This window comes from Orbicella faveolata, unplaced genomic scaffold (assembly GCF_042242905.1).
Source record: "Orbicella faveolata isolate gen_17 unplaced genomic scaffold, um_ofav_v1 contig_47, whole genome shotgun sequence".
Classification (NCBI taxonomy): domain Eukaryota; kingdom Metazoa; phylum Cnidaria; class Anthozoa; order Scleractinia; family Merulinidae; genus Orbicella; species Orbicella faveolata.
Window position 1 is genome coordinate 26,250,072 of NW_028301577.1, and position 11,961 is coordinate 26,262,032.

Sequence of the window (11,961 nt, forward strand, 5' to 3'; positions counted from 1 at the left end):
GCATTAGAACTGTGAAAACGACTTTTCTGCGACTATTTTAATTCCCCTGCAATCGGCACATAATTTGTTCTTGGCGTAAAATAATTGTCGTAAGCTTCAACGTGATTCATGGGCTTTAAGAATACCTAAAAGAGGCATTCGTTATTGTGACGAACACTGCACCCTTATGTGATAATCTCTTGTTTGCTGAAAACAGTTCGGTTTCCATTTTAAATTTTGTGATTCTAAAGTACGCGTAAACGAGGGGAAACGTTCAATTTAATATTAGAGTAATCACCTATTGTTCCACTAGTAAGAGATGAAGAAGCTTTACATGATCAGTCGGCGTGAAAAAGAAAAGCAGAGCAGTAAACGGAGTACAAGAGGTAGACACAGAGAAACTTCTTGCCTCTACAAGTTTCATGTATTTTATTTTTTGCATTCAATCTGCAAAACTGAACAGTGCTTGATCAATTTTCATTTTCCTTGTAGGCAAGCTGAAAGACATAAAAACAAGACACAGTTTGACGTATATTTTCATCATATCCACTTTTGCGCCCCACAAAGCTGCATTGTAAGATAGAAATGTTAGTGCGTGTATTACAGCCATGTTGCAATTTGCGACAACATGTTGCGGAAAGGAGATGGGACTTCAACTTTTCGTGGTATATTTTCCTAAGTCCCGCACGCTTTTCAGTCAACTTGCGATGTAGCGTCTAAATTTGCAAGAAAATACTTTTAATCGTAATCTGAATCCAAGTTCAAAACATCAACTCTCTTTAGTTACTGGTAATCGAACACTTGTTATTATACGGATTTGGCCAAATGACGCCTTCATGCAAATTTGGTTATATAAGCCTGTCGTGATTAGTCAGATATGATAAGTTTGGTTTTATCGCAAGCATAAGAAAGTTTGCTACGCCATAAATAACTCGCAATAAGATCAATTTGCTAGACTTTTTGGTTGTTGTTGGCATATGATGTTAGGGTGCAAGAGTGTCAATTCGTTTTTCTGTTTCTGTTTTTTTATCTCACCTTTCGCTTCCCGAGCCTTCCTGGATAGTAACTGCGATAATTTCCAGATTGGGCATAAGATCTATAAGAGCTTCCAAACTTCGGTGTTTTTCTTGAATTTGAAGCCTTTGTTTTCTAAAATTAGAGCCGGTAAGAAACAGTTATAGAAGCTTCATGGTACGCTAAGAGTTAAATAAAAAGGCCTCACGTGTATCTTCCCTTACCGACTTAGTATTTTGCTTTCCAACGATGACATGAAAACAAGTTAAAGCAATAAGCAGCATAGCCAGGAGAAATGCTGGCTTCATGGTGATTAATGTAACTGTTGACTTCCGAGAGAAAATGGTTAAAAAACTGATTCTTCAGCAGATTTGTGCACTCCACAAGCCGAATAAAAACTGTAAACTGAAAACTGTTCGTATTTACGTATTGACAATTGGAGCGGGTCGATATTTCTTTCTCTTTGTAGTAACTTGCCTGGAAGTCGAAGAACAATAATTAATTAAACTCATTTTGATCTGTGCTTCAAGTTGACCAGAATTAATTGGACCACACCTACAGGGGATTTTCGCATCCTTTTGAACTGGTCAAGCAAATTACATTGCTTACATGATAGGGAGTGAAAAAAAGGAGGGATTGCCTAACATGTTCACCTGTTTTAATGAAAATTGAAAGTAAGGTAAGACTGGGTTGTTTTGCACAATCACCAGTCTCCGAGAGACACGTTACATTTTCAGTGACGCTGTTCAAGTCGCTTCACCATACAGTGAGCTTGGCGCGAAATATTCTACGAAAAGTCTCAACGACAAATAGACGAATCTAAAAATAACTACAAGATTTTTGCCAGTGGGTTACCGGCTGTTCACACTTTTATGTAATGTTATCTCGCCGAGGTCAAGGCCTCTTCCACACTACGCCAGCAAAATTTGAAAACGGCGTTCTCGCTCTGAAGACCCAACAAGTGTTCTCCGTCCATACCACGCTGGAGAGATTTGAAAACAAAACAATCACTGATTGCTAAACTGCTTGAGTGCACCCTTAAAGGATAGGGCTGATCATGTCATTATCGTAACATCATCGTTTTTTTTTGTTTTTTTTTTTTTGTAGTTTATTTTATTGATACAAACATATTACAATATTGCAACAAATTACAAAAGTAGTGCAAAAAAGAGTGTTGTTACAGCTGATAATATTCTAATGAAAAATGGTCGATAATCTACACGATAGTAAATATTGCAAACAGCATCGTTTTGAAAAGCTCCGTTTTCAAATGCTTTCCGTCCGCATACGAAAACGCAAAGCTGGTGATTTCAAATTCCTCTGGTTTGAATAGCGTTTTCGAAAAGCTCTGTATTCGGTGTACAATTTATCCAGATTAGTTTGGACCAGGGTAGACCTATAGCTAACCGTAGAAATAAAGCCGCGCTTTCAGATTTCCCCGGCCCCTGAGTGTGGATGGGGCCGAAGACGAACTTCAAAAACATCGCCTTGTTTGACTAATTGTTCGAATAATTGGTTGTATTCCGTCACGGACACAAAGGTAAAGCGCTGCAGAAAAACATGCAATGAGTTTAAAACAGCAAGCCCTTAGACCCAAGGAGAGCTTTCCTTTCATCCTTCAACACGTTCAATTTAATTACTTTACAGCGATAAAAGCCCGGTGTTTTACGAAATATTTATTTAAAATACTTTTTTTATTCATTGAAATACAGTTAAAGGCATCCTTCGCTGACTTGTGGCTGTCAAGGACGAAGTCAATAAATTAAAGAGGTCAGAAAAACACCAGATATAAGAATTTCCAAAAAGGTCAAAACAAATCGTGATTTTCTCAATATATCATCTTTACGTACTGTCCTGACTGAATGACGACAACACGGTTAGACAATATTGAATATTCATTGCCATACCTGTTGGAAGAGAGAGAGAGGCCTGGGTCCATATGACCAACATCTAATTTCTCCTTGAATTGTTGGCCTTTACATGACGTCATCGTAGTGTCAGAACCTAACTATAAGCAAAAATAAACGTTCAAATAAACTACAGTCCCAGTATGTTGATAGCTAAACTGAGCTCTTTAGTGGTCCGAGTAAGGGCGAATGGAACTTTGTTAGCGAGCAATCGGCTCGTTTGGCTCGTCAATTTTCTTTTCCCTGAAGTTTTAACAGAGTTTAGTGTATATCATTGTTTATGGCCGCTTTTTGGTGTCTCAAAATGGCGGACACATATCAAGTCCCTCAATCCAGTAATGTTCCCTACAAAACAATATAGATGATTTTCTTCTGAAAGGCATGTTAGCTTAATTAAATAAGTGAGCTTTTTTTGATTTTTTAAACGATGGTAAACCTATTTTCTCAGATCGAAGCTAGTAAAACCTCACCGGGTGAAAAACATTAACAGTATAACATGAAATAATTAACATATCACACGTAAGTTTCAGAGAACTAATATCAAAATAAATGGACGCTAATTAATTCAGTACAATTCAAAAAGACTCATACTTTGGGCCAAGTCTGAAAAATTCGATTTTAAATCCCAGACTCTGGCTTTAAAAGCATTTGATGCTGAATTGAAAATCAGAAGTTGACTTTCTGTTCCGCTGCGGACCGTTTACAACGAAGCGTTAGGAATCAGCAATTTAATGAACGAATTCATCGTCACGGCTCGACTCAAAATAAGATTTCTTTCGTCAGCTTATTGATCAACATCTAAATATCATTCAGTCGATATCATAAGATGTAGACCCACATCATAGGTCACCAATTTTTATTCCTGAAGTTTAAAACTTTTAACTCTTTCTGATGTATTGATTCAAAAACCGCAAATTGATGAATATATTTACTATTTTTTGGGTATCATCATATACTATTTCATATTGCCAATATTATACACGTTTTTTTGATTACAGACAAAAAGAGCTTCATAAGCAAAATTTCATATGAAAACGGGGTATCTAGGTTCAGCAGGAAAATTTTAATGTTTTAATTAATTTAAGTGAAAAATTATCTTGCTGACTTTAAATGTCCTCCTGAGATATTTTAATAATCTGCGGGAAAATCTTCAACTCGAAAACTAAGCATATTTCCTACCCGCGTGGAGAATGGATCAATGACGTCATACAGACCTCACAAGCACCACTGTGTCACTCTTTGATGAAATATAATTGAATATCTACCCCTGACTGAAGCAGACCAATCGATTAACACAAATCGGTTTGTCTCGAGGGGGCAACATTGGTGATTACAATGCAAACATTAAGGGGCATACAGTCTTTCTTTTCAGAGACTGTAAAAAATCTGTTGTAGTTTAAAGTAGTGCTTTAGGCAGAAAAAAAACGCCCGTTTTACAGAAAAAAAAACATGGCAAAAGAAAGGGTTAGATATATTCACAACTATAGCTGATTTTCGATGACAGTTGTCACAAAGTGATTACCAAAATTAGCGTTCTAAAACTGTCCGTTACTAATGTTAATTTGGTAATAGTTAGTGTTTTGAAGTCATGGAATTTAAATTTCCAGGCTAGAAAAATAATTATAAATGGAACCCGCAGTCTTAGAAACTATGCATTTGTAATATGACCACTTTTTTTGGTAAAAAGTCTTTTGGAAACGCTTAAAAAGTACTACTTTTATAATGTTGTAGCGGTCAATCTTTGGTTATAGACTTGTATGCTCCCAATCATTTAATTGGCCCTTAACCACAGATCTACAAAGATATTTTTTTTTAAGTTCTAATCACCAACTGAATTAAGCACTAAATTTTTGAAAACTCTCGGCAGCGATTAAGGTACACAGCCATGAAATTGCCACAATGGCAATATATTAATTGAAACAAAAGCCTCTGCAAAATTATTTGTGCGATATAATATCAAAAAGCTGGCTCGAAACACTACTTGTTGTAACGCCAAAGATGAATTTTAATTGATGAATCTTTTTTTTTTATCACTGTTATGCTGGTGTATATTTGCAAATCTATTTTCAGCGTGGCTTGAATCCTTCTCTTTGGGACCCAATGGACGCCAAACCCCCGTTGAGACAAAGTCTGTTTTCAACACAAACACATGACCACACATTCTATCTAGACATTAATCTTATGGACGCCATTTGTTTTGAACAAAAAAAGTTACCCATTTCTTTTGAGTAGGAAGATAGCCGTTCAAATTAGGTTCTTTGGCAAGTTATCTAAACTATTTAATTCATTTTGAATTCTTAAATCGCTTCAAATGACTCTGAGTGGGCAGAGACCTCAATTTAATGCGTGGGGGAATTATGTTATTCCTAACTTTAATTGCAGAATTAATTTAGTGAGTATGAGCAAAACAGTTTGAAAAAGAAGCGATTATAAAGAAAAGAAAGACCGACCGTTTTCAAAACTACGACTTGTTTATGGAACGCTTCAAAGAAATTTACTAATTTAACAGTTCTCCCTCACCGATTCGCAGTCAAAATTGTGTACATCAATTTATTTCATTTTAAAAACAAGGCAGAACGTTTTGTATCGCCCACGTTTAACGAGGTAAATTCCCAATGCTTCAAACTTAAGCGATAAAACTTTAAAGACTCCACAGGGAAGCGGAATCGTTTGTAGTTTATTGGAAAAAATACAGAAAAAAAGCTTGACATTCCCAAGGTCAAAACAACTGGTTTAGACGAAGTTGCGTTGAGGTTGTGATTCGAGAGTTTTTACATAAACAAATCCAGAATGGTTCTGTTTTGAATTCGACAGTTATTGCTTGTATAAAATATTAATTAATTCGATTCAGTCACCTAATTGACCAATACAGATCATAATAAATAACATTCATTATAATAAGAATAATTGACTCCTTTATAAGCCTTTGAACAAGGAAACCTTTGAAGAGTTGAGCGTTGATCTGAACGGAGCGCGGAGTGCTTGAGGGCGTTGGAACAGGTCAAAAATGGCGGTAAAAACTACTTTCGTTCTTCTCTTATTGGGAATCGCTGGAATTTTCGAGGTTCAAGCAGCTTCCATTGCCACCGAAAATGATATGTGGAAGAACCTGCATGAAGGTTTGCCATATTCCTTGTTATTTTAATCTGAGTTGTTTGTAAGCTGAGTTTATTAAAACTCCCGCGTTTTTTTGAGGTTTTTCTTATCTTACTTTGAATCTTGAGTAACCTGGTCTCAGTATTATGCATCAGATTGGGCTTTTCCAGACCGCTCTGAGATATTTCTGATAGATCATCGTAATTTTCCTAAGAGCACTGAAAAATAACAAAGTTCCTCGTTATTCCTTTATGAGTATCTGACCTTTCTTTTTGACCTGTATGACATGTCTAACATATGCAAAGAGAGAGACAATTCCCTTTGACTTAAAAGCGACGCAGCAGAGTATCAAAGCGCCGCAGCAAGAAATGTCTGCCATATAAAGATTGGTTTAGGTTTTCGTAAGATCTTAAGCCTGGAAAAGTATCGTGATTTGAAAGGACGATAAAGACTGTTTTTTTTCTTCATGATAATTTGTGCTAAGACTCAAAGAATTCAGATTATTACATCACCAGTTACGTTGTAAGTTTGGTAAAGTAAAGTAAACAGAACAAAGCATGTTGCATTGTATTTTGTAACAGTTCAGCTTGGAGTTTCAAAACTGAACTCGCTGTATCTTTTTTTCGATTTTCACTTGCTTGCACCAAGAAACTTCAAGTTTTAAAACTATAGAATCGTAGCTTTAACTAGATAAAACAAACGTTACTGGTTTTTGTTCCTAAACTCTTCTTTAAATAAAATCTCTACGCCATGCCAAACTACGCATAATATCATGTTTTTGCTAACGGAATCTTTCGATCCAGGGGTCACCTGCTTGAGACAAAATAACATCATGAATTATTTACCTCGCGCCGAGCCGTCGAAAAGGAGTAATTATAAAGAATTATATTATTGGAAGGCACATGCGAAACTGTGTAGCTGCGCAAACAAACAGCGAGTGGTTAAAACTTGAAGAAAAACAACTGATACGTCATGCATTCATGGCAAGGAGCTGGAGTCAATCAGGAGCTGGCTAACATATAGTCACGTGTCCTTAATGACGCCATATGTTTAGAAAGGCATCCACTGACCTTGAACGATTGCCAGCGCGCTACCTGCGCCTGCTGTATCTCCCACTCGGCGGGTTTCTTTCTCTAAATTAATGCTGTGTTCAGAAGGGTTCAGGAGTGACTTGAAAACAAACTAAAATTTCCTTGCTTTTTGTTTTTATCAGAGGAGGATAAGAGGGACGTTGAAGTGGACAACATTGATCCTGCGGAGTATCTACCAACAGGTGATTACGGCCGGCTGTAGGTCTTTCTCTAGTGTTAAACTTCCAGGTTCCTCTCAAATCTTAGGAAAGGTGCTTGCAATCTTTGACAATCTTCGGAAATGGGCAGAAAATGATCGGAAACGATGGCATGACTTGTGCATGATACTTTCGGAGATCTTCGGAAAATAGTCGGAAATCCTAAGTATATGCAAAACGCGCGGAGAATCACGTGAAATCCGTCCGTTCTAAGCAGCTACCTTAGGCCTCGTCCATACTCCGCTGCACAAATTTGAAAACGCAGCTTTATTTCTACAGTTAAGCCTACCATCTACACTAATCCGTCACGTCGAAAAGCGAAGCTTTCTGAAAACGCTTTTAAACCAGAGGAATTTGAAAACGCCGTTTATTGTTTCGTTTTCGGGTGGACAGAAAATAGTTTTAAAACGATGCTCATCGAAAACGATGGCGTAACGAAAATCATGCGATTTTCCTCACCGACTTTTCCTCAAACACAAATGACCGGTGATTGTCGCGTTTTTAAATTCCACCGGTGCAGTGTGGACGGGGCCTAATAGAGTATAGGATTCACGGCGTGTTAGCGTTTAATTCTTTGGGTCGAAACTGCGATATCGCTGTTTCGCGAGGAAAAATGTATAGTTAATCCTGTATTAAGCAGACCACATAATAAGCAGGAAACCCTGACACAAGTATCACTGTTATTTCCTAACGTTTCTTCAGCCCGTATCTGCTGTGAAACAAACCCATGTTTAGCAGAGACCTTCACGCAACGGAGGATTCCTTGGGGTCTCCTTACGGAATATATGCAGGGACGGATCTAGGAGTTTTCTTAGGAGGGGGTGCACCAATGAGGAATTAATGGCATAACTGACTGGTGAGGCAAACAAATTTTAAAAGTGAATAAAAAGAAGAAGGCTTCATCTCAAGGGAAGGGGGGGTGCGCACCCCTGCACCCTCATCCTAGATCCGTCCCTATTTATGTAACACGTGTGAGTGCTGAAGTGATTTTATGACATTAAGTTCATTGTTTTATAGATGACCTGGGATACGAGGACCTCGCTTCTGATGTTGCCGATGGCTTTGACTACTATAAAGATGCTATGGAGAGCAGAGCAGGTAACACACTGATTTCAAACAACAAGCTTAAGGACATTGTCGTGACGTATGGCCATGGCCAAATTCTCACGACTGCAATGAAAGGAAATGTATGGCAATCATTGAGAATTGATATTTTAATCTTGAGAATGAAAGATTAAAGTTCTATATATGCGTAGAGAACAAATGACGAGTGTCAAGAGTTCCTCGAAGCCGCATAACTGCGTGTGTCACCCCCGGGGCGGGGGAGGGGGGGGGGGCTACTCCCAGAAACATTAGGTGGAGTGTGCGGCCCGCTTCCCAAAACTACTAAACCTGCGATTTTCCCCACCCTATTCATGACCTGACCAGGTCTTAGGTTTGACTTTAAAAAAATTCTTGCACAAGTTTTTTTCCACCAAACAAAGTCATGCATAACCGAAAGGTGAGAAAAAAGTTTCATGCCCCAGAAATTTGCCCAACCCCTCTCCACCCTTTCAAAAATTATGTTCCGTCCCGAAGTAAGGTATGGTGACAATGGAAAGGATTTGTAATTTACACTAAGGAATAAAACATTAATTTCAGTGGCATGTCAGGACGTCTTCGGAGCACTGTGTAAAAAGCTTGCCGGAAGCGACAGGCAGTGCACCTCTGCACGGAATATTCGATTTGCCAAAAGGTTTTGCCCAGGCAGTTGTTCACAGTTCTGTAAATGATCCGGTGAGTACACCTTAGTGAGTGAACCTCGCCGCCTCGTAAATACGAGTAGTCCCTCTGTACGTTAGACTACGCTAAATATTTCATTGATTTTGAAAACAAACGGCATTTTGTACTAGACCGGGCACGGAAATGATATGCCTAATCGTCTTAACATTATCAAGCTATATAATAACGTCAGCTTCCTAGATGCTGTACAAAGTGGTGCCGTTTAGCTAAAAAGACATTTGAGCTAAAAAATAGCCCTGACAGGTCAAGTGACATTATATGAGTCCAGAAAATATTTAAGGTTGCCGAACTTCTTGCTCATAATTATATTCCAAGGTTATAAGGTGTTTTTAACATGCTTAAGAAATTAGATACCCTCTCACTCTTTTCATGAAAAAGTTTTGAAGCCAGGCCTTAATTTTCTTGAACTACAGGAACCGGGTTAAGCTCCGGCCTGATGGGCCACCTGGTTCGTATGCACACCTTAGCTTTTTCAGTTACCTTCTTAGCGCCAAGGTATCACCCGCTCGCGAGATTCCGCCAGGATGTCCGCCAGCTACGCAGGTTACTCTTTGAAAAAAGTTGTCATGTTTCTTTACTTTCAGGTCGCAGACACACCGAGATGTCAAACCAGCTGGATTTATATTTAACCTTTATCCTTTTGACCCCAAACCATTTCTCGTCTGTCGAGAGTTTTTCTATCTCAAAAAGTGGCACGTCGAATTCTCAACTTAATACTAGTCAATATATTGTATCAAAGTAGTTAATACGCTAATTCCAACTAACCCTAACCGTTTCGAAGGGACTCTTCATTTCATTAACCAATAGCGATTTGTTCCTAAGCTTATTAAAGGCGTACAAGATATCTCGAAACTATTCCCTGAGCTTATTTCCATTGAAAACTTTGCCGCAACAACAACAACAACCATTTATTTGTACTCACAATTTATAAAATAATTACAATAAACATTAAATTAGTATAGAGTACTGCCTGTCCAAAATAACCATAAGGGCTAAAAAGAATGAGCAGACATTAAGTTACATAGATTATTTATACAGTTATCTGAAGCCGTTGACATTAGTGTTCTTGTCATTAAGCTATTTAGAGCTCGATCGATTGAATAATATAGAGTAATATAAAGTTTTTTTTTCGCGAACCAAACTAACCAATTAACTCAAATCTTATGTACATTTGCTACATGGTCAACTTGGGGCTTAATTCATAGAATAAATTACTCGCAGCCTCTAAACGGGCCCAAGATTTCGAGCATTAGCCATTTAACCAAGAAGTCTCGACATGTTGCCCCTCATAAGTGGATTTTGACAGCAATTGATTCAAGTTGATCATGTTCAAGTTTACAGTTTACTTAATAAACTTATCATCTTCACAAGCTCGGCTGCTTAACATTACAATGGATACCTAAATTCTAACAACGCTGATTAACCTAAAATACTAACCAATAATTACTTAATAAACTGCAAACCGTAACTTTGCCCTCAAATCATCTCTAATCGTCACCATTTCTTAATCTTTGCTTCACCTTTAATGTTAAATCCCAAATCCTGAAACGCTTTTTAGCTCTCCACATAAACTCTCCGAAGAGTCGCCTCCTCCAGTGCCAGTCTTTGTAATTGTATAGTAGATAACTCGGTGAAGCGTCTGTTGTTATTGGTCTAATATCGCCGGAAAGACCTGCCGCTTATATTTATTTCGGATTCCAATGAATGGTTTCTATTGCATGTATCGAATTGTCTTAGTGAGTAAGGAAATAAAGCTGGGTCAAATGATTGTGTTCTTGCTTGTCAATCAATCGAATCTTTAATCTTTTTTTTATTTTATTTTATTTTATTTTATTTTATTTTCCGAATCTTTAATCTTAATCTGAGTAAACATTCTTTTCTGCCACTCCAGTAATGAACAGGGGCAGATATAGGATTTTAATTTTCAAGGGTGGGTAGCTAGTCCTTTTAAGGTTGCAGAATCAGAGGAGCGCGCGTGCCCCAAAAATGTTGCAATTTGAGAATTGAAACCTTCAAACTGTTACACAAGAAGTACTAGCAATGCTACAAACTAGAAATTACAATGACGAACCTGCCCAAAGATTTTGCCTTCATTTCTGCCAAAATATTCACAAAATCCACATCCTCTAAATCCCCGCCCCCCTCTCGATGCCTTTGCCGTCGTGGTTTTTTAAGCTCTCTATTTTTGTTTTCGTACCCTTGTTCAGAAACAAATTTCCGGGACTTTTCCAGGACTCAGATTGATTTTTCCAGAACTCTAAAATCCACATTAACCCTTTCACTCCCAAGATCTCAATGTTAATTTTCCTTACTGTCTGTCATACATTTCATATTTTTTACTTGAGTTTAACAAATTTCCAGAACTTTCCAGGACCGGCAGCCCTTTTCCAGGACGTTTCAGTCCTGGAAAATGCCACAGTAAAATTCCAGAATTTCCAGGTTTTTCAGGACCCGTACGAACCCTGCGCGGTAGTTTTATCACTCAATCGTGGCGTTGCGTGAGTCACGTTGGATGTGGGATGGAGTGCCTGGTGCCTTCTGTTCAACTCGGCGGGTCTGAAACACAGGTCACGGGTCATTGTTTTACCAATACTGGAACAACCCTAACACCTTCCTAATGCTAACCTTAGGCGTAAATACTACACTAAGACAATATTTAGGCTTCAGGTAAGTATTAGTAAAGGTTTAAGGCTGTTTCAGTATTGGTAAAAATAATAATAACCTGTGACCCGTGACCTGTGTTTAAGACCCGCCACATTCAACCAAATATTCCAGAACTTTCGAAAAGGAGGCAAATGATATGGAAAATTCCTTGAAAAGTTTCCGAACATTGTTGAAGTTTTTGAAGCACCAAATGAAACAACTTTCAACATTGTCAGGTGACCGTTTTTGGCC

General features: G+C 38.1%; 1 protein-coding gene and 1 long non-coding RNA gene across 3 annotated transcripts; one reads left to right on the forward strand and one right to left on the reverse strand.

Annotated features, from left to right (window-relative positions):
- Positions 1-381: 381 nt before the first annotated feature.
- LOC149097780 (uncharacterized) lies at positions 382-1,387 on the reverse strand. The gene is made up of 3 exons (XR_016204089.1): positions 1,218-1,387; positions 1,015-1,128; positions 382-476 (listed from the first exon to the last, which is right to left on the reverse strand). It is a non-coding gene; the product is annotated as an uncharacterized LOC149097780 (long non-coding RNA).
- A 4,444-nt stretch (positions 1,388-5,831) lies between these two features.
- Positions 5,832-10,833, forward strand: LOC110068705 (uncharacterized). 2 transcript variants are annotated; one of them, XM_020776105.2, is made up of 5 exons: positions 5,832-6,019; positions 7,210-7,269; positions 8,302-8,382; positions 8,926-9,060; positions 9,651-10,833. In XM_020776105.2, the coding sequence occupies exons 1-4, from the start codon at positions 5,908-5,910 to the stop codon at positions 9,054-9,056; spliced, it is 384 nt and encodes a 127-aa protein (XP_020631764.1). In that variant the 5' UTR covers positions 5,832-5,907; the 3' UTR covers positions 9,057-9,060; positions 9,651-10,833. The 2 variants fall into 2 exon arrangements, with proteins under 2 accessions (XP_020631764.1, XP_089136098.1); XM_089279972.1 differs by lacking the exons at positions 8,926-9,060; positions 9,651-10,833 and having other exon boundaries at positions 8,302-8,527.
- Positions 10,834-11,961: the final 1,128 nt, after the last annotated feature.

Coding starts and splice junctions, on each gene's coding strand:
- LOC110068705 (XM_089279972.1), top strand. CDS start 5,908: ATGGCGGTAAAAACTACTTTCGTTCTTCTCTTATTGGGAATCGCTGGA. Junction 6,020..7,209: donor GTGGAAGAACCTGCATGAAG/GTTTGCCATATT, acceptor TGTTTTTATCAG/AGGAGGATAAGAGGGACGTT. Junction 7,270..8,301: donor TGCGGAGTATCTACCAACAG/GTGATTACGGCC, acceptor ATTGTTTTATAG/ATGACCTGGGATACGAGGAC.